Below are 20,918 nucleotides of genomic sequence, written 5' to 3' on the forward strand. Positions count from 1 at the left end.
ACTCATAGAATCAAATAGCCACAAGTCCATACTGACTGAAATAACTGAATAAATGGTGAAGGGACTGTTCTTTCTTAGAAAAGAATTCCAATTAATGTTGAAAGAATAGGGGAAATACAAAAAATGCAACATTAAACACTACAATAATAATTATCACACCATGAAAGTGAAAAAAAAGTGAAAGTGAAAATCCCTCAGTTGTGTCTGACACTATACACGGACTATGTAGTCCATAAAATTCTCCAGGCCAAAATACTGGAGTGGGTAACCTTTCCCTTTTCCAGGGGATCTTTCCAACCTAGGGATCGAACCCAGGTCTCCCACATTGCAGGGGGATTCTTTACCAGCTGAGCCACAAGGGAAGCCCAAGAATACTGGAATGGGTAGCCTATCCCTTCTCCAGCGGAGAACTGATACCGGGGTCTCCTGCATTGCAGGTAAATTCTTTACCAACTGAGCTATCAGGGAAGCCCTTATCGCACCATAGGAGGCTAAAATTAGCAGCCAAATGGTGAGAAACAAGTATTCACTTAGTCTCAAAGTTCTCAAAAAAATTTATAGATTACAAAGGAGAGAAGGATAACTCTTCCTTCTTTATGGAGAAACCTGGCAGCTCCCACTGAATCATGCAAGCAAGGTTATAAGATGGGTAATGAGAGACAGACCACCATGCTGTACCCCATGGGAAACCCTTTCAGTGATATTTTTGCTTAGAGTATGTAACCTTGGTCTAATCATAACGAAGTAAGACAGTCCCCAGTGGGACTGATCTTCAAAAAGTGCCAAGGTCATGAAAGACATGAAAAGGCTAGACGCACTACCAGTTGAAGATGACTAGGCATCGTTAGCTCAAGGCAGTGGTCCAGACATTCCTTTCCCATGTAGACAGGGCAAAGCATTTACAACATAGACTATTAGGACAGCTGGCTAAACTTGAATAAGGATATGGTTCAGATAATGGTATTGTTATCAGTGTTCACGTCTGATTATGTAAGATGATGCATTTGTTTTTACAGACATGCATGTGGAAGGATTTAGGGGTAAAGTGGCACCACGCTGCAACTTATTCTCTACCAGTTCAGAAGAGACAGAGACTGAAAAGGAGCGGGGTTCCATCTGGTGGTCTGGGTGACAATCCAGGAATTCTTTGATTATCACTTCTTTTCTATACATCTGACTATATTGTCATCCTGCTTATTTAACTTATATGCAGAGTACGTCATGAGAAATAAACTGGATGAAGCACAAGTTGCAATCAAAATTGCCGGGAGAAATATCAATAACCTCAGATATGGAGATGACATCACCCTTATGGCAGAAAGTGAAGAACTAAAGAGCCTCTTGATGAAAGTGAAAGAGGAGAGTGAAAAAGTTGGCTTAAAGCTCAACATTCAGAAAACTAAAATCATGGCATCTGGTCCCATCACTTCATGGCAGATAGATGGGGAAACAGTGACAGATTTTATTTGTTTGGGCTCCAAAATCACTGCAGATGGTGACTGCAGCCATGAAATTAAAAGATGTTTGCTCCTTGGAAGGAAAGTTATGACCAACCTAGACAGCATATTCAAAAGCAGAGACACTACTTTGCCAACAAAGGTCCATCTTGTCAAAGCTATGGTTTTTCCTGTGGTCATGTATGGATGTAAGAGTTGGACTACAAAGAAAGCTGAGCACCAAAGAATTGACGCTTTTGAACTGTGGTGTTGGAGAAGATTCTTGAGTCCCTTGGACTGCAAGGAGATCCAACCAGCCCATCCTAAAGGAAATCAGTCCTGAATATTCATTGGAAGGACTGATGCTGAAGCTGAAACTCCAATACTTTGGCCACCTGATGTGAAGAACTGACTCATTTGAAAAGACCCTGATGCTGAGAAAGATTGAAGGCAGGAGAAGGGGACGACCAAGGATGAGATGGTTAGATGGCATCATCAACTCAATGGGCATGAGTGTGAGTAAACTCCAGGAGGTGGTGACGGACATGGAGACCTGGAGTGCTATAGTTCATGGGGTTGCAAAGTGTCGGACACTGAGCGACTAAACTATCAGAATTACAAACTGACACTTAAGAATGTTTCCAGTTAAATGGAGAAGTAGGCTGATGTTAATAGAAATGATTAGGGAAGGTCAAACTGAGGTCTCCTGCACTGCAGGCTGATTCTTCATCAACTGAGCTATCAGGGAAGCAAACTTAGTTGCTTTATGATCCAGCAATTCTACTCCAAAACCACTGAAAACTATCTCCACATAAAAATGTGTACCTTGATGCTCACAGCAGCATTATTTCAATAGCCAAAAAGTAGATACAACCCAAATGTCCATCAACTGATGAACGGACAAAACAAAATGTGAACTATCCACCATAGGATTATTTGCAGTAACAAGGGTTTCATTTGGACTGGATACTGACACAGGCTATAACAAGAATGAACCTCAAAGACATTGTGCTGAGTAAAGACGCCAGACACCGAGGGCACAGATTGCATAAATCCATTTGTACGAAATGTCCAGAATAGGCAAATCCACAGAAAGTGGACAAGTGAAGGCTGAGGAACAGGAACAGAGGCATGATGGCTAGTGGGTTTCTTTTTGGGGTGATGAGAATATCCTGGAATTTGAATGTGGAGGTGAATTTGTGACTTGGTGAATAGAGTAAAATTACTGTAAATGGGTTAACTCCATGGTATGTCGACTATATGTTAATAAAGCTCTTATTAAGAAAAACAACCTGCAGTAATAAGGGTTTCATTTGGATGGTGCTGGGAAGGTTATTCTGTATACATTGTTACCTCAAATTTTGTACTGACTGTTATTTTTTCAGGTAAAAAACCAATGTTCTTAAGAGTATTTCACATTCCACACTCACTGAAACAGAAACACAGGAGCCCACTCCATGACTCTGCCTTTTCAGTCATTGTCTATCGATGTCCCCCACGTCAGTCCCTAAGTGCTCAGTCCTGGCAGCCCCTCCCCAGGTCAGGCTGCACCTCTGGTAGATGCCCTTCCTTTGAAGCCCAGCACAGAGGCCCCATGACCTCCGCCCTCTCCACCAGCCACAGTGGGGCTCTGGCTTGTCCCCGTGTTCTCACCCTAGGACCTTTACATTTGCTCTTCTGCCAGCGAGGCTCCCCTCCGAATATCCACGTGCTCACAACTCCACCTCACCAGCAAGGCCCTTCCCTACTCCTTAGCACCCTCTGCTCTGTTTGCCTCCACAGCCTTGTTACCACCTAACATCTTGTATTTCACTTTTCCCGTCTTTCCCCCATGGAATGTATATTCCACAACAGAAAATGCTTTATGTCCTGCCTGCTTCACTTATTTCTATTGTAGTTGTTACACTATTATCATAATTTCTTATTTTTGTTTCCTGTATTAGAGCCTTAGCTCCCTGCAAGCAGGAACAAAACCCTTGTTGTTTACAGAAAGCAACATTCCTCTTCTGATATTTCAGACCATGTCTGAGTGTGACAACCATTCAACGACTCTGGCACCTTGACTCCTGCTAGGTTTCACACAACCTGCCAAGGGACAGGGCTGTTCCTCCTTATCCAAGTTGCTCTGTAAACCACGTGTATCTTTGCTCAACCAAGCAAAGCAGAATGCATCTGGAGCTGAGCGGCTCCTCTTCACACAAGCATCCTGTCAGAGTCCAGGAGCCCCAGGCCCTGTGGGCATGCCACGCTCTTCCCTGGCGCTGGCTTCCTCAACATCTTTGAGATTCCTGAAGACTGACTGTCCGGATGAGGCATGTGCCCGCTCCTGGACTGATCACTGAACTTTCCACTCAGACCACAAGGCGGAGGTGAGCTGGGGTACGTTCCACTGCCCTGCAAGTGGGGCAGCCCCATCCACCTGGTCTGCGAGACTGCAATCCAGCATTTGAGAAAAGAACATGAAGGAGAAACCGAGCAAAAGCACCAAGTGCATCTCATCCTTTCACTCACTCGGTCTGTACTTTCAGGGATGAAGTGCTGGCCACTGCAGGGTTACCCAGCACTGCCCTCAGGTAACCAGAAGCATTTGCCTTGGAGCACAGAAACTGCCCCTGTACATTTACCACTCAAGAGCGCTTCCTCCTAAGAGCACCCCCATGTGAACAGCAAAGCACATGGCCCTCCAGTCCTTGAGATAATGGATGGTTTCCCATTTCAGTTAAGGAGATTGAGGATTAAAGTGGTGGTGGGGGGACTTCCCTGTGATCCAGTGGTTAAGAATCTGCCTGCCAACGCAGGGGACAGGGGTTCAATCCCTGGTCAGGGACAATTCTACATGCTGTGGGCAACTGAGCCCATGCACAACTACTGAGCCTGTGCTCTGGAGCCCGTGCTCTGCAACTAGAAAGTAGCCCCCACTCGCTGCAGCTAGAGAAAGCCCATGCCCAGCAACAGACCCAGTGCAGCCAAAAATAATTAAAAAAATAAAGTGATGGGGAGATTTCTCTCAGTTCCCTGCCAAACTGCAAGCTTTTCTGACTCGGTCACTTCCCCACTAAATGCTTCTAGCAAATATGATGTCACCCCTCCCTACTCCCGTCACCCCCAGCCCCATACCCCTGCCTCTACCTGCAGTGTCCACACGTCAAGTTCCAGCTCACAGACACCTAGCTGACAGCAGCACTTGCCTGGGTCCACATCTGGATGCTTACCAGTGTAAGCACCGGTGTTTCTGCCTCTTAGACCCAACACTGAGCACAGCCTGCCCTTTGCCTGCTTTCTTCCTGGAACTTTCTCTTCACTAGTGACACCCTCCGCCCATGTGGCACCTTGGCCACCCCTTACCATGCCCCACAAGCCCCCGATTCCCCGTCATCGCTTCCTCCAAACACCAGAGCCAACATCCAGAAAGCAGTCTCCCTGCCTGGCATGTGCCTGCTTAGTCCAAGGCCACCTCATCAGAGAGGCTGCCTGGCTCTGTCCAGATGGTCTGACCTCCACCAGTCGCCCCTCACCACACTGCAGCTAAAGCTGAGCCCTGGCTGATCCCCTCCCGTTAAGACTGGGCTAGAGGTAGGGATGAGTCACCTCAATCATCTTTCCATCAGTGCCTGACATGGCTCAGATGGTTCAAATGGCAGCTGCTGGCTCTGCAGTGGCAGCACATTAACTGACTGTTAAAGGGCCACCCCTTAATCACACTCCTTCCTTGTGACTCACTCCAGCCTCATCCCAAACATGGAAGCCATCTGAGCTGCGGGCCATGGTAGCTGCTTCCGGAAGAGCCAAGGCACCGGCTGCTGTTAAGGCTGGGGTGACTCTCCTGGCCCCCACTTACTCCTCCCCACAGTCTCTATTCTCAAAAGGCTGTCACCATCCCCTTCTCCTCCTGCCTTCTGTCTTTCCCAGCATCAGGGTCTTTTCCAATCAGTCGGCTCTTTGCATCAGGTGGCCAAAGTACTGGAGCTTCAGCTTCAGCATCAGTCCTTCCAGTGAATACTCAGGGTTGATTTCCGTTAGGATTGACTGGTTTGATCTTGCTGTCCAAGGGACTCTCAAGTCTCCAGCACAATTTGAAAACATCAGTTCTTTGGGGCTCAGCTTTATGGTCCAACTCACATCTGTACATGAATACTGGAAAAACCATAGCTTTGACTATATGGACCTTTGTCAGCAAAGTGATGTCTCTCTCTGCTTTTCAATAAGCTGTCCAGGTTTATCATAGCTTTTCTTCCAAGAAGTCTTTTAATATCAGAGCTGCAGTCATCGTCTTCAGTGATTATGGAGCCCACGAAAATAAAATGTTAGTATTTCCACTTTTTCCCCTTCTGTTTACCATTAAGTGATAGAACCAGATGCCATGACCTTCTTTTTTGAATGTTGAGTTTTAACTTTTTTCATTCTTTCACCCTCGAGGCTTTTTAGTTCCTCTTCACTTTGACATTAAAGTGGTGTCATCTGCATATCTAAGGTTGTTGATATTTCTCCCAGCAATCTTGATTTGTTTGATTTGATTTATCCAACCTGGCATTTTGCATGATATACTCTGCAGGTAAGTTAAATAACCAGGGTGACAGCATACAGCCTTGACAGTACTCCTTTCCCAATTTTGAACCAGTCTGTTTTTCCATGTCTGGTTCTGCTGCTTCTTGGCCTGCGTACAGGTTTCTCAGGAGACAGGTAAGGTGGGCCATCTCTTTAAGAATTTTCCAGTTTCCCTCTAGCTGGGTTGTAGGCATAACTGAGTGGCTCAAAAGCATGTCCTCAGGAGGGGAGGCCCAAAGAGATGTCCATGCCCCACACCCCAGGGATCTTGGCTCCTCCTGAACCATAGAACTGCATGGCAGGTCACACCAGCATTCGAGCAAGTAACATGACCATCCTGCTCTTGTCTGTCCCAGGAGGGGTCCAGATGGGCACCACTGTCTGCCCGCCCCCCCAGTTCCCTGTGAGTCAAATGAGATTCTACCACAGCTCCCACTAGCTACATCTCCAAGTACATAATTAAGAAAACACTGAATACAGTGATCTTTCCTTCATGACACAAAAGACGAAAAACACGCGGGGATTATGTTGCAAAGTCAGAACTACTAAACCCAGATTTCTGAGAACCAGAGCACGAGAAGCAAAGGAACAGCTCAACCGAGCAGTCACCTGAAACTGGCCAGAAGCACAGGGCACCCCACCTTGCCCCGCCCCTCACCTTGCAGTACAGGCAATGAACAGGTGGCTGAGTGTGGAGGACCACTGCTCCATATCCTCCCACCTAGGGGGGATGAGGGGATGAGAAAAAGGGGTTTGGATCTGTGGGAACAGCGTGGCAGCCAGCATCGTCCTGCAGAACTCCAACCCACAGGCCAGGTGCCATGTGCCCAGCAGGCCTGCCTCATTTCCTCCTCAGATCCCACGTCCCTCCCGCCTACCAGATCACACCAGCATTCTGGCCCAGGTGAGGACCCTGAAAATGGGATGAATTAAACAGTTCCAGTTCTACACACATTTCTATTTTATTATGGCAAAGGTGAAAACGCCACCTTCTCCACAACAACAACCAGTAAAAGTTATCCCAAAAATAACTCAGTACAAAACAGGTCTGTTTCAGAATTTAAAAAAAAAAAAAAAGGAAAAAGAAACCTTTACATGAATTTTAAATCCTATTTTAAAACACAAAAGAAACAAATCCATCATTGGCCACACAGCCCCAGTCTGTCACCCCCTCCCACCAGGGAGCACGGACGAGACTTCTGGGTCCTGGTCCATGCACGGATTTGCTGGTCTGTTTAACTGGTGTCCATCTGAAACAGAGGAAGAGAGGTGCTCACTCAAAATGAGGCCCTCCTCTCAGTTGGTCTGGGACTGACCCTCACCCAGCCCTCCTCTGTGACTTACTCTTGCATTATAAGCATCCAGCTGGGCATCTAACTCTTCTGCGGAAAGCTGCTGCTTTGAACTCCTGCCGGTGCCTCTGCCTCTGCCCCGGCTGCCTCCACGGGTGCCTCTCCGGGTGCCGCCGCCACCACCAAAACCTCCTGAACCACGGTTTCTAGTCATCCCACCTCTGTTTACACTAGCAAGAAAAGGAAACTTTGCTCACATGCCTGGGAAGACCTGCAGCATGAGGAGATACCCCACAAGTCAGCCATGACTAGAGAGGCCCTGAACTCACCTCTGTGCAGGTCTCCGCTGCGTGTCAATCTGTGAGGTGACGAGCTGAATGTTCATGGGGCGGCCTGTGGCAGAGAACACAAGAGGGCCAGCTCCTGTTAGAGGACTCTGAAGCCTGCTAGGGGCAGCACCCTGGCCTCCATGCAAGCACTGGAAAGGGACACTGTGCATCTTGATGCTCCCGACGAGAGGACAGCCTGGAAATGCTGGTGGGAGAACAGCCCCACCAGCGCCTCCTCGCTCCTTCTCATCCAGTGCACGTGGGTGTCTGTCGGGCGTCCGGGGTGCCCAGGAGCAGAAAGGTACCTTTGTCTTTACGACTACAGCCCCGCACTCAAGAGTTGTACTATGGTGATTCTGAGAAGGCTTCACAGAAGTGAATCTTCCGGAAGGAGCTGAAGGAGGGGAGGGATGTAGCTTGCTGGATGGGGATTCACAAGAGGTTGGTCCAGATGTGTGGGGCAGCATGAGAGGTGGTAGTGGAAGAGAGACAAAGGGGCGAACACAAAGTGTCCTCAAGCAGAGGGGACCCTACTCTTGCAGGGATGGGGCCAGCCTTTGGCTCCGCAAACTAGCTACAGCGCTGCAGCCTTTCTGGGTCCAATCTCAAACGCACCATCCAAAGGGACGCCGTTGTACTGTTTCATAGCTTTTAGTGCATCTGCCTTCCGCTCAAAGTGCACGTCAGCTGTTCCTAAACTGCGGCCAGATCGGTCGTAGTGCACAGCCGCCTTCTTCAGAGTTCCAAATTCAGCAAAGAGCTCCTGAGAGTCAGAAAGAGCAGTTGTTAGCAAAGCAATCTTTCTTCTGGTGGCCCAGGGACACTCCCTGGAAGTGTAAACTGCTTTGGGGTATTTCCCTGGGAGGAAGACATACATGTGGTGGGGCAGGGCAGTGGCGGTGGGACCTGGGGTATGGGATGGGACAGGTGGGACAGCAATTTCCCGGAGCAGCTGGGCCTGAGGGCTCCTGCCCACTTGGGAACCTGACATCTCTACCACGATGCAGGTGAAGGATCACAAAGCCCACCAATGAAGGGCAAATATTAAGTTGCTATCTTCTTCAACAAAGGAATATTTACAACACACCCAAGGACTGTGCCAAGAAGCAGCCAAGGCCAAGATCACAGAGCAAGGGGCTCTATCCACTTGTGGACCAGCTCCAAGGGCCCTCTGACTGGGAGCCCTGACCCAGCCCCTCCCCCAGGGCAGATTCTGGCTCACCTTTCCCTCTCCTCCTACTCAAGCCTGCCGCAAAGCCTGAAGTCAAGCGCTGCCATGGAAACTGCCCTGACCTCAGGCAGGCTGGGAGTTGGAGAGGGAACCCAGAGTGTGGGGCTACTCCGGCCGCAGGCACACAGCGGGAAGTGGAGTTCACCAAAAGCGGTTTCCAGTGGATGCCAGAAACCACCTTAAAAAAAGTGTTGAGACACTGTGAGTGCTCACTGGCCTTGCTCTGTCCTCCCAAGGCAAAGTAAATGGCTGGGCTCTGGGAAATTGAACCCAGGGAGGCCCAGTACCCTGCCCAGCCATCTCCTGGACTGACCCCCAAGATGTCATTACTTAACCATTTTAGGCAGCAAGTTTAAAGGCCTTTAGGGTTCAACCAAAAAAAAAGAAAAGGAAAAAAAGAAAAAGGGGAGGAAAGAGAGAGGAAAAAAAAAAAAAGAGGCTTCAACCAAAGATGTTTGAGAATCATGCCACTAGCAAAACCCAGGGGGTGAGGATAAGTGAGAAGACAGGGGATGAAATTCTAAGTAAGACATAGGGCTTAAGGCAAATGGAACCAGAGTGACGCTGGCACCATCCTGGTTCTATGCTGTCAGTTCTACAAAAGAAGTACTTTCTCCTCCCAACAAACCATTAAAACAAGCAAAACGTAAGGAAAGCAAGTAGCCTAGCTCTTCCACGAACAGAAACGGAGCACATTCAACCAAGCTTCTGTCAGAAGAGCTTGGGCAGAGTGCCTTCATCTACAGAACACGTTTTAGCAAGGAAGAACGGCAGCGCCCCAGACTAAGCTGGGGTCTTGTCTTCCAGCACAAACTGACACATTGGTCAGGCTTTCAATTCTAGCTCAACCTCTGCTCTGCATTCCTGGAGCCCCTCACAGGGAACAGTGGCTGGCCCTTGGGTGCCTGGGAGAGCTTTCTTCCCAAGGTGTGTGGGGGGATTCAGGGCCAAGTCCCAAACGCCACAACCAATTCCGTGCGGAGTGACCCGCCCACCAAGAAACTCCAGTCCCTTACCTGAATATCAGCGTCGGACACTCCAAAATCCAGATTTGACACCAGCAGTTTCCCACCGGTCTCCACGCCGGCACCACCCCCAAAACCGCTATCGAAAAGGTCATGCTGCCATTTGTCGGGAAGTTGTTTCGGCTGAGGGAAAAGAAAACACAAGAACAGAAAAAGGTCTGTGAGTCTCACTCCAGGGCTCGCCCTCGCCCTCACGGCCACAGCAAGACCCTCCCCCCATCACGGCGGGGAAGCAGGCACTGAGACAGACCCGCGGCCCCCGCTTCTCGCCCGCGTCAGGCCGTACCCGGCCGCCAAGGCCACACGTCCCTCAACTTCTCGGTTCCCTCCAACCGACTTCCCGCCACCGGGGCGGCCGCGCCAACGGCCCCTCAGCCCCCAGAGCCGTGAGGCCGGGCGCCCTGCTAAGACAAAGGCCGCCAGGGTCTCAGCCTTGGTGCCCGGCAGGCGTGCGACCTTCCCGCCCGCCGAACCGGCCGGCGCCCGCGACCCCCGGCCCAGTCGGTCAGTCGGTCAGCCGGCCGCCCGGTCGGTCGCCCGTGCGCCGCCCTGCCGGTTCGCTCCCTCGCCGCGGCCCGCCACCCGGTATCCACACTCACCCTGCTGTAGGGCGCCGGCCGGTTCCTGCCGCCGCCGCCCGCCGCGCCGCGGGCTATGGCCGGCCGATTCCGAATGGGTCCGCCGCCTCGGTTCACTCGCGCGGCGGCCTGGGCCCCGCCGCCGCGGCCACCCTGGGAGCCGGCCCGGCCGCGGCCCCTGCCCCCGCCGCGGCCGCCTCGCTGGCTCCGGTTCAGCTTAATGATGTCGTCCAGAGACATATCCATTTTGTCGGCCATGGCGGGCGCGGAATCGGCCTCGGCTCGAGCCCGCGCGTCAGCACGTCGGCGCGTCACTTCCAGCGCCGCTCGGGGGTTTTCCGGTGCCGCGTCCTCAGAGCGACCGCGGATTGGCTGCGGGCCTTCGGCGTCTCAGAGGGCGAGGCCGCGCGTGCGCGCTGAACCAAGGAGCTCGGCGGGCGCCTCTGAGAAGTGCCGAGCCGCGGCCACAGGCGTTTATGTACCTTCCCGCGCGGGGCCGGCGCTGCCAACTGAAGGCGGGTGGTGCCGCGCGCGATTAGATCGGCGGGGGCGCGGCCGTTGGGGGCGTGGCCGAGCGTGGCGCCTCTCCCTTGCCCCTCCCCCACCGCACCAGGAACCCGCACCCTAGTCCCGCGGCGGGAGTGAGTGCGGCCCGTGCGGCCCACGCCTGGGTTGTTTCCGGGGTGACCTCGTAGGGAGCGGGCTTGGGTCTCCATCTACTCAGCCCCGTCAGCCCTTTCGGAAGTAGCGCACGGCGCGTTTCTGCGGTTGTTAAAGAAAGCCGACGAGCCCTTCTGCGTACGCCGGGGCAGAAGTGCGGTGTTGGCGAAGGACCAACACCGGTCCTCCCGGGCTTCCCGAGGACCCGGCCTCCGCCCCAGCCCCCTTGCAGACAGCTCTTACTGCCTTTCGGCGGCCACTGTTGCCTACGCTGGACCCTCGGGGCGACACCCCTTCTTTGGCTTCCAGGTGCCGTAGCTCTGCAGACTCAGCACAGCCGGGTGGTCTCTTCCCTCCTCGCAGGCTCCTCGCGCCATGAGGGTGAAGATCAAATGCTGGAACGGCGTGGCCACTTGGCTCTGGGTAGCCAACGACGAGAACTGTGGCATCTGCCGGATGGCCTTCAATGGCTGCTGCCCGGACTGTGAGTGTCCCCTGCCCGCTGTCTCTCGAGCTGTGCCTATCATCTGGCCTTGGCGTGTCCCCAGAAGTACTTGCACAGCGTTTCTGGGGTTTGGTTTCCTCTTCCCAAGAAAAGTTGATAGAGAAAAGCCAGGCTATTTGGGCCCATATTTGTACAAAGATCCTGTCAAAAGTTTTGTAAGGAAAAGAGCACAGTTTGCTATCCTGATAAAAGTCACTATGAGACACGTGGAACACAAAGATGTGTTAAAGCATTTTATTTGAAAATTTCAAGTCAACAAAAAAGTGTAATGTTACAAGGTTTCCCCCTCAATCCAGCACATAAATGATGAATAACACGTTTTCATATCTGGTGGTTTTTGCCCAGCTGTTTTAAAGTAAATGCTAAATGTCTCCTGCATTGTCAGGTGGGTTCTTTACCACTGGGCCACCAGGGAAGCCATAGTAAATGCTAAATGTGAGGCCCTACTTCAGTGCTGACTTTCACCCAGCACTGTTGTCACTTTAGACAACGTATTTCTTACCGTTGCCCCTCATTCCCAGTCCTTGTTCAGATTTCTTTAGTTGTCCTCAAATGTCTTTTTGTTGTTGGGTGGTGTGAGCCAAGACCCAAGGTGTGATCACTGTTTCCCTTCACTACTTAATCTAGAATAGTCTTGCTTCAACTTCTCTATCGCGTTTTAGACATCTAATTATTTGTTTTTATTTTTATTTATTTATTTTTGGCTGCGTAGGGACCTTCATTGCATTGGGCAGGCTTCTCTCTAGTTGTGTTGCATGGGCTCAGTTGTCTTGGATCACGTGGGATTTTAGTTTCTAGACCAGGGGTCAAACCCACATCCCCTGCATTGGAAGGCAGATTCTTAACCACTGGACCACCATGGAATTCCCCGTAGACATCTGATTCTTTCAGAACCTGTTGTCTTGCAAAATGCCTGACCTCAGGTTTTATCAGAGTTCATCTTTGCTGGGCTTTTTTGCATTGTTCCCTCGTGGCTCAGACAGTAAAGCGTCTGTCTACAATGCGGGAGAACTGGGTTCGATCCCTGGGTTGGGAAGATCCCTTGGAGAAGGAAATGGCAATCCACTCCAGTACTATCGCCTGGAAAATCCCATGGACAGAGGAGCCTGGTAGGCTACAGTCCATGGGATAGCAAAGAGTCGGACACGACTGAGCGACTTCACTTTCACTTCACTTTGTCTCCAGTGTGTTCTGTGAAGTGAAAGTATTTGGGTCAAAAGGAGATTTTTGCACCAGTGAATTTAGTTTTTAGTCAGACACAAGTGAACTAGAAGCAGTAGGAAGGCTCTTAAGGCTTTGCCTAGGGAACGAAGGTGTTCCCAAGAGAGAAGTGAGATTTGGGGACCACTGAGAAGTCAATGACCAGGCCTGTCCTGTGGGGCCGTGAACATCAAAATAGTACTAGATCTTTGCTTACAGTGAAATTCAAATAATTGAATTTTAGTGCAAATATAATTTTATCCTAGCCTTAAATCTTTACATTCGGTGAGAGGAAATCTCATCACCTAGGGGCTAATCCATCCTGATTTAATCAAGCTGGTATATAATCTTAGGAAATCAGTGATTGGTTCTACTTGATGAGGTTTTATGTAACAGGCAGAGAGAATAGAAGCACAAGGTCTGGCTTGGTTTAATCCGTTTAAAACCTCGCCCCCCCCCCCCTTTTTTTTTTGGTTTAGTTGGGTCTTGTTACTACATGCAGCCTTTTTCTAGGTGAGGGAGCACTACTCTAGTTGCCGTGGCTTCTCTAGTTGCGGAGCACAGGCTCTAGGCGCACAGGCTTCAGTGGTTTCATTGCTCGGGTTTAGTTGCTCTGCAGCATGTGAAATCTTCCAGGCCCAGGGATTGAACCCATGTCCCGTGCATTGGCAGGTGGATTCCTATCCACTGTACCACCAGGGAAATCCTAACACCACCCTTTCTCAAAGCTACAACACAGGTTATGGGTAGGTACTTGCAACTTTCTCAGCAGCAGATATGGCTTCTGAAAAGAAAAGTCCTAGGGTAGCATTTATGTGGTCATGCCCTTGACCCAGTGTGGGTGAGTGAGCCTGTGTGTCAAAGATGGCACCAGGGCTTGCATGCAGCTTGTGGAACCCAGTGTGTAGGGCTGGCTGAGGTGTGCTGGCTCCTGGGAAGGGGGGGGGGCGGGGGGGTTTAGAGGCTGAACTTTGGACTTGCTGGTTGTGAGCCAGCTGTAATGATCAAAGTGTTTGGTCAGCCCAGGGTGCCTTCTATACAGATCAAGTGATGCTGGATTTCTCTGCTGAGATGAAATTCCTACGAAGAATCCAAAGTGACTCAGACTGTGATAAACCTGCTCCTTGTCTCAGGGCTTTGTGAGTGAAAGTCTTATGGAGAGGATCCCACCGACACTTAGCATGAGTCACTATCAGCATGGAAGGTGGTGTCAGATTCCCCAAGAATGGACGTGATGGCTAGGGTACTCCTGCCAGTAGGCTAGCTGGCCCCTGTGCATCCTCTTGCATCCTCTATTTGTAAGGGCTCTAATGTGTTAAGGGTGATTGCAAGCGTAGTTCTGCTGAGGTGGGAAAGACCCTGGGTGGGGTGGGGTCGGGGTGGGAACCAACAGAAATCAGGTGTCACACCCTGTGGGCTCCTGGCACAGGGCTGTCCACCTCGCCCCCGACCCTGGCCTGGGAAGCAGAGTGAGCTAGATGGTTTTGTATTTTCCAGGTAAATTGTTTTTTAGTTGTTTTGTTGTAAAAGATTCAGAAAAGGAATGATGTTTTGTTTTAGAGAGAATTACTTTTAAAAGATTGGGGGTTTGAGGGGGAGAAAGGATCCATGTATATGTGTAACTGAGTCCCTTCACTGTTCACCTGAAATTATCACAGTGTTGTTAATGGGCTATACCCCAATACAAAATAAAAAGTTAAAAAAAAAAAAAAATTGAGAAACACTGCCCCAAACAAGAGAGTAAGAAGATGGCAGTGCCCATCTGTCTGACTCCATAGGGTGAATGTACCACTGTGGGGCAAGGGCTGCTCCTGAACTGGGAAGGAGGTGCAGGTTTTGAGCAGCCACTGAAGGATATTTAAGACCTGGCACCCACACCAGCCTCCTGGCCGGCATGCTCCCTTCAGGCCATGGCAGCTGCCCTTGGGAGTCACGTGGCCTCGTCTGTCGGTGGTATGTCGGGGGGCATGATAGAGACTTCGGAGCACTGTGAGGCTTGGACAAGCGCTCAGGTCAGGTTTCCGGCCCCTTGTGCAGCTCAGAGCAGGTGCTCCATTAGGTCTTGAGAGCACTGCCATGTGGCTTCGCCATGGTGTTATCTGTTTAACACATCGTACAGTCACCTGTCCCTGTGTCTGGTGTCAAGAGAGACGACCAGGACCACATGTGACCAGGCCAGCACTTAGGAACTACTTCGTGGACAAGATGTCTCCTGTTCACCCCAGCTTATCTGGCTGCTGCACTGTGTGCCCTAGTGACTTCTGGATTTGGTTCACGCTTAATAGGCATGAGGGGCCCTGTGGCAATGGTTTGGGGGAATGGCCCCCCTAGAGGGTGGTGGCAGCAAGCTGCAGCTCCCCCTGCTCATGGGGACCTTACCTGCTCGTGGCTGGGGGAGGACATTGTGCTCTGCTGGCACCAGCTATGTGATGGGGTTTTGTAGATTCTTAAAAGCCAGGGACTTGTTTCTGTTGATGCCAGGCCCTCTTCACAGTGGTAGCACATGCAGGTGTGTGGGCTGGAGGGCCAGCACCAGGTTCTCTGGACCTCAGGTAGGATAGAAATGGGGAGGAAACGGGAGGCAGTGCCACGTCACTCCCAGTGGCCGATGGGCTGGGCCATAAGCCCCTGTGTCCCCGACCTGCTTCCTGGTACTGAACTGGGTCCCTACTGCCTGGCGATAACAACATCTAGTTTCTAAGGCTCCGGCTCACCTCACCTTGATCAAGAGAATGGTTTGCCGCTCGGAGGCAGGTCACCTGTGCAGGCGCCCTGACACACTGATGTAACCTTCTTGGCATCACGGATGCCAAATGGCAGAGCTGCGGTGTGTCTGCAGATGGGCCCAGGCCCTGGGAGGCCAGTGGACGGGGGTTCAGGCCCGGCCAGAGCTCTTGCTGCTGCTGAGCTCCCGCGTGGAGGTGGGAGCAGCCTGGGTGGTCTTTGCAGAGGTTCATATAGAGGTGGCTGCTCAGCTGAGCCTGTGGTTTCCTTCCAGGTTCCTGTCCTCTCTGAGCCCTGAGGCCACCGTGGGCATGCTTCCCCCGTCGGACTTGTCCTGTGCTCTGGGTGACTCACAGGTCCTCTCGTCCCTCCCACAGGCAAGGTGCCGGGTGACGACTGCCCGCTGGTGTGGGGCCAGTGCTCACACTGCTTCCACATGCACTGCATCCTCAAGTGGCTGAACGCGCAGCAGGTGCAGCAGCACTGCCCCATGTGCCGCCAGGAGTGGAAGTTCAAGGAGTGAGGCCATCCATGCTGCCCGATGCCCCTGCCCTCACCCTGAGACGGCCTCACCCCCACAGTGGCTCTGGGTGGCTGTCTCTTCCACGGAGACAGTCTCCTCTGGGCTCTGACAGGGTTGAAATGAGGACTGGAACTGCGTTTATTTTCTCCCATCACAACGTTGACACTTTTATCAAATAAATAAAACTCATTAAACCACCTAAGCCTGGCCGGAGGCTCCAGTTGCTTGTTTTCTTGGTGCTGAGGCAGCCTCGGTGTGCGCCAGTATGAAAACTCATGAATAAACATCCCAATGCGATGCCGAGAGGCCCTGAGTCACACCCCTGGAGAAGAAGGAGCCAGGGATCAGCCGGAGGAGCCAGGGTGGGAGGAGTGGGCTTGGGTTGGAAGAGCCTGGTGGGGTAGAGAGGCCGGGAGGCCCCCTCTTCAGGGTGGTTGCTGGGACCCTGGATGGACATGGCTGGCAGGCACTCCCATGCTTCCTCCCTCTGGAAGGCTGTCCCTGAGTAGGTGCTAGCTGTGCAAAGAGGGCTTTGCCAAGGCTGCTGTGACTGGTGGCCTCAGTCCCCTTCTTCCAGCTCCTTGTCAAGGCCAGTGTCTGACATCAGGACATGTGTCCACGGGTGTCCAAGGGTCTCCCCATCTAGAGAAGTCAGCCCTTGGGACATCCTTGGGGCACTTCTGCTCCACCACAGCCCCCGTTGGCTGGTGGCCTGGTGTGGGGTGGGGGCAAGGAACCCAGCCCTAGGGTTTTGAGCAGCTTTTGGATGGCAACCGCTGTAGGCTACATGTCCTGTGAGCATGGGCTCCTTCCAGTCTATTCTCGACCTCCCCCCGCACCTGGAGTCACTGCCCTGTGTCCCTGTAATGCCTTCTGCCCAGTGGGTAGCTGGTTTCTGAGCACCAGTCCCCAGGGGAGAAGGCAGGGCAGTACATGGTCTGGACCATTGTGCCCAGAGGGAAGGAACCTTCACAGAACCTGGAGGTCATATGCTCCTTGCCCAGAAACCCAACTGCCAGGGCCCTTGTGCTGGTGTCTGTCCTGGGAAGGCACGTGGCCAGGGTGTTTGGAAAGTGTGAGCAGGAGGAGGGGCAGCTGAGTAAGCCTCATGTCACCTGCTGTGTGCCCTCCGTCTTGGGCCCTTGGACTCAGCCTCCTGGGTGCTCCCATTTAGCTCTTGGACTCTAGGCAGTAACTCTGAATTCTAAGCGCCTATCTACAGTGTGTCTGGATCCATGGTCACTGAGTTCACAGACCAGTAAGAAGACCAGCCCTTACTGGGAGGTGGGCAGTGGCAGCTGCAGAGGATCCCACAGGGTGACCTGGCCTGCCCTGCTCGCCTCCCGTCCCTGGAGTTCTGCCTTCCCTGGGGAATTCTCCCCTGTGACAGGAAATACCCACATGCCTAGGGTGCCAGACCGTGAACTGAGCCTCCAGGCTTTTAGCCCTGGCACACCGGGACAGGTGCCCTCACCCCAGAAGCCTAGAGCTTGCCACAGGTCATACAGTCCTCTAGGCAGGCCACTCCCACTTCGCTGCCAGGTGGGCTCCTCTCCATTCTTTACTGGGTTCCAGCCTGGTCCTCCCAGGGCCTGCGTGGTCCCCTCAAGCGGGACACAGAGCTGCCTGCCAGGCCCAGCACACACCCAGAGCCCAGCCATTGGCTCCCTCCCAGGAAGCTCAAGGGCTCTGCCAGTTCCTCTCAGGCCCCCTAATCTCAGCTCTTCCTCTGCCACAGTGGCACAGGGTCACAGCACCCACTTCTGCAACGGCTCTCCTGTGGCCTCGCCTCATCTGTCCTGTGAGCCCTCCTGCCTGTCCTGCGAGCTGTTTGAGGACCAGATCAGTGGTATAAAACTCTCATAGGTGTGAAACCCACCTCTGCCCTTCCCACCCCCGGCCCTCTTAGATTTCAGTGCCCCCTCCAGAAGCCTGGTCCTCTGGTCAGCTCCCTTTAGGGTGGGAACGGCTCCTTGTCCCCGGGGTAAGGGGTACAGTCCCAGAGGGGGGTGACGGGACTGGGGCGCCGTTGGACTCGTTGAAGGCTCTGCAGCACCGACGCCCCTCCCCGCACTGAGTCGGGACTAAGGTCTGGGAGGGGCCTGGGGGCTGCCTCCCAGCAAGAGTTGAGTGGGCCAGAAACGGGGAGGTGGGCGTGGGTGGGGAGGAAGGGGGCGTCGCATCCCCCCAAGCCCTGGAGCATCTTTCTCCAGCGTGCCCCTGTTCCCAAGAGGCTCTGAACCCCGCGCGGGCTTCTCTCTCCGGGATGCGGAGGCCGGTGCATCCCGGCGCCCGCCCTCGCGCCCCGCCCCGCCCCGCCGCAGATATAAGGCAAGGGTGCTGCCGTTCCGCACCCCGCCGCCCGCTGCCACCGAGTCCCCCGTGGCCGGGCCCGCGATGCTGGTGGCCGCCGCTCTGGCGCTGTGCTTACTGCTGGCGTCCCCTGGCCTCGCGTGGTACAAGCCGACGGCGGGGCAGGGGTACTACTCCGTGGGCCGCGCCGCGGGGCTGCTGTCCGGCTTCCACAGGTCGCCGTACGCACGGCGCTCCGAGCCCCGCGGGGGCACGCGATCCCTGGGAGGGGTCGGCACTTTCCGGGAGATGCGCCCCAACCTGCGGAGTCTTGTGAGTAATGGGCGCTGTTGGGTGCGGAGGGCTGGAGGGTGCGGGTGCCCCCTTATCCTTCCATCCCATCTTGCCCCCAGGCCGTGTGCGTCGAGGAGGTCACCCCCAACCTGCAGAGCTGCGAGCCACTCCCCGACGGCCGCGCCACTTTCCAGTGCAAGGCCGACGTCTTCCTGTCGCTCAGCGCCTCGGACTGTCGCAAGTGAGCCCCGACCCCGGCACCTGGACCCGGCCTGAATGTCCCGGGTACCCGTGGGCCCGCCCCTGCCCTGGAGCTAGATGGCACCCAGTACCGCCCATCCATCCCCATAGTAAATGGCTTAATGAATAAATGACTTGCAGCCTCTGGAAGTTGGGCACAGTGGGTGGAGTGGGGGTCTCCTGAATCTCCACACTCATACTCTGCTCACCTAGGCATGCAGACAGCAGCCAGGTCACCAGGTTGCACGGAGACACCTGTATAGGAGCTCCCAAGAACCACTGCTGGTAAAATGCTGCTGGGAACTTTCTGTGGGCCTCAGGTGGTATCAAACCCAGACATCTTCTGGAGCCCCGCATCTGGCTCTGCAAGGCTCCGCTCCATGCCCTGCCCCCTCCCTGCTTTTGTTCAGGCAGCTCCTGGATTCTCCTAGGAGGTCCTGCCTCGGTCCCCCACTAGCCATCAAGTCTACCAAACCAGCTCAAAAGTCCTACCTTGTAATAAGCCTCCCCTAAACACCCCACACCAGGACGCCCTCCTGCCTCAAATGCTACGTTTCTTGAGGCCTCCCTTACTAGAGGGGCAGCTCTTGGAGTGACTCCTTTCTTGGAGCACCCCCCAAACACCTCAAAGTACACAGCATGGGACAATACTTGTCCAAATGAATGAATGAATAGGCTGGGCCCAGCCAGAGGGGGAAGGCAGCGAGATGTGTGGCTCCGGGGCTGGGAGGGGCTACAGCAGGGGGGATGACAGAGCTGAGAGCTGGGCACAGCCCCAGCTGAGTCCTGAGTCAGGCAGCTGGCTCCTCCCAGGCCTGGGAGCTCTTTGTTCATCCCAATCTAGACCCGCAGGAAAGCAGTATCCCCAAAGCCATGGGTGATGCCATACCTGGAGAAGGGAGGGGATGTGCAGGACCCTGGCTCTTGAATACAACTGCCTTATGCCAGCCCAGCACCCTTGCCCAATCAGGCTAATTCCCTAATTCAGTTGTTGGGATCTCAGTAAGTTGATTTACACCCTTGCCCCCAATGAGGCTGACCTGAGTCCCTTAGCCTGAGCTCTGGCCCCAGAGATCTGGAGCTTGTTTCAATGACGTCCCCCACCCCATGGAATGCCTTGCCACCAGCTGGGCCTCAGAGGACCCCAGGGAGCTGGACCTACCAGCCAGCCCTCTGCTGAAGCTGTGGGTGGGACCCACAATCCTGTTGTATCTGGGTGGACAAGTGTCCGGAGGCACCCACCTCCTGGATACCCAGGCTCCAAGTTCCCTCCAACCATGGTCCAGCCGCGGCAGGGGGGCTTCCTGGTTGCTGCTGCAGGCTGTCCTCCAGCCCTCACCTTGGGTGCCACCCAGCAGGGGGTTCTGAACAGGCCTAGGGCTGACTCTGGTCTCAAGAGGAATCCACTGGCTGCTCCTGTATCCCCACCCCCATCAATCTACAGGAACTGGCTGATCGCTGCAGGATTGGAGTGAGAAGGCTAATACACTGGGTTCCTGAAGTTGGGGCAGGGGTGCGGGGAGGGCCCTGTGCTTCTCACAGCTTAGTGTGCTGCCCCCACTGGGAAAGGGAGGAAAGGAAGTGGGGCAAGGGCTGCCCCGAGAAGCCACGTGCACTGACAGTCCCCCAGCCCCCTCACTGCAGCTGCCCGCACAGGTTCTAGACTCCAGAAAGAACAGGCCCACCTTCCAGGAGTGAATGCTGGTCTAGGACTCCCATGGGGCCAGGCCACAGGGTGCTCTGGCCCCATCTGGCCCAGCAGCTGCAGGGCAGAGGCAATTCTGGAGAGAACTGAAGAGGCTGAAAGAACATCCCAGTCCTTACTCTTGAACATCAGAGCCATAAACCACAGCCACTGTCCCCCTCCCCCCCAAAAGAGGTGACTGGGGTTAGCACCCTGCAGCCGCTATACCGCTCCAAGTGGGCCCTGACTTGGGTGCAGGAGACCCTGAGATTCTGTGGACTTGGCCAGGGAGCAGCCCCCAATTCCTTCTTGGATCAGGGAGCTATGGGGACTGCAGAGTGTCAGACTCTTGTTTTCCTC

General features: G+C 53.5%; 3 protein-coding genes across 6 annotated transcripts; 2 read left to right on the plus strand and 1 right to left on the minus strand.

Annotated features, from left to right (window-relative positions):
• Window positions 1-6,924: 6,924 nt before the first annotated feature.
• ALYREF (Aly/REF export factor) lies at window positions 6,925-10,829 on the minus strand. Of its 2 annotated transcripts, XM_086356621.1 has the most exons (6): window positions 10,458-10,812; window positions 9,850-9,981; window positions 8,218-8,365; window positions 7,603-7,666; window positions 7,326-7,503; window positions 6,925-7,231 (listed from the first exon to the last, which is right to left on the minus strand). In XM_086356621.1, the coding sequence occupies exons 1-6, from the start codon at window positions 10,692-10,694 to the stop codon at window positions 7,217-7,219; spliced, it is 774 nt and encodes a 257-aa protein (XP_086212747.1). In that variant the 5' UTR covers window positions 10,695-10,812; the 3' UTR covers window positions 6,925-7,216. The 2 variants fall into 2 exon arrangements, with proteins under 2 accessions (XP_086212747.1, XP_086212748.1); XM_086356622.1 differs by lacking the exons at window positions 6,925-7,231; window positions 7,326-7,503; window positions 7,603-7,666; window positions 8,218-8,365 and adding an exon at window positions 8,708-9,011 and having other exon boundaries at window positions 10,458-10,829.
• ANAPC11 (anaphase promoting complex subunit 11) lies at window positions 9,765-16,250 on the plus strand. 3 transcript variants are annotated; one of them, XM_086356642.1, is made up of 3 exons: window positions 9,765-10,014; window positions 11,460-11,580; window positions 15,903-16,250. In XM_086356642.1, the coding sequence occupies exons 1-3, from the start codon at window positions 9,952-9,954 to the stop codon at window positions 16,046-16,048; spliced, it is 330 nt and encodes a 109-aa protein (XP_086212768.1). In that variant the 5' UTR covers window positions 9,765-9,951; the 3' UTR covers window positions 16,049-16,250. The 3 variants fall into 3 exon arrangements, with proteins under 3 accessions (XP_086212768.1, XP_086212770.1, XP_086212769.1); XM_086356644.1 differs by lacking the exon at window positions 9,765-10,014 and adding an exon at window positions 10,846-11,077; XM_086356643.1 differs by lacking the exon at window positions 9,765-10,014 and adding an exon at window positions 10,846-10,951.
• A 1,858-nt stretch (window positions 16,251-18,108) lies between these two features.
• NPB (neuropeptide B) lies at window positions 18,109-19,005 on the plus strand. Its single transcript, XM_086356641.1, has 2 exons — window positions 18,109-18,673; window positions 18,754-19,005. Exons 1-2 carry the CDS (start codon window positions 18,446-18,448, stop codon window positions 18,877-18,879), a joined length of 354 nt encoding a protein of 117 aa, XP_086212767.1. The 5' UTR covers window positions 18,109-18,445; the 3' UTR covers window positions 18,880-19,005.
• Window positions 19,006-20,918: the final 1,913 nt, after the last annotated feature.

Source organism: Bos grunniens, chromosome 19 (genome assembly GCF_055505025.1).
Source record: "Bos grunniens cultivar Pamir isolate PY7600 chromosome 19, Bosgru_T2T1.0, whole genome shotgun sequence".
NCBI lineage: Eukaryota > Metazoa > Chordata > Mammalia > Artiodactyla > Bovidae > Bos > Bos grunniens.

Bases quoted from the DNA above. Each gene is read 5' to 3' on its own strand.
- NPB (XM_086356641.1), top strand. From the start codon at position 18,446: ATGCTGGTGGCCGCCGCTCTGGCGCTGTGCTTACTGCTGGCGTCCCCT. The intron at 18,674-18,753 runs GTGAGTAATGGG...TCTTGCCCCCAG, and splicing joins GCCCCAACCTGCGGAGTCTT to GCCGTGTGCGTCGAGGAGGT.
- ALYREF (XM_086356621.1), bottom strand. From the start codon at position 10,694: ATGGCCGACAAAATGGATATGTCTCTGGACGACATCATTAAGCTGAAC. The intron at 7,667-8,217 runs GTGCGTTTGAGA...TCTCTGCCACAG, and splicing joins CAACGGCGTCCCTTTGGATG to GCCGCCCCATGAACATTCAG. The intron at 7,504-7,602 runs GTGAGTTCAGGG...TTTTCTTGCTAG, and splicing joins CAGCGGAGACCTGCACAGAG to TGTAAACAGAGGTGGGATGA.
- ANAPC11 (XM_086356642.1), top strand. From the start codon at position 9,952: ATGCTGCCATTTGTCGGGAAGTTGTTTCGGCTGAGGGAAAAGAAAACA. The intron at 10,015-11,459 runs GTCTGTGAGTCT...CCCTCCTCGCAG, and splicing joins AAACACAAGAACAGAAAAAG to GCTCCTCGCGCCATGAGGGT. The intron at 11,581-15,902 runs GTGAGTGTCCCC...TCCCTCCCACAG, and splicing joins CAATGGCTGCTGCCCGGACT to GCAAGGTGCCGGGTGACGAC.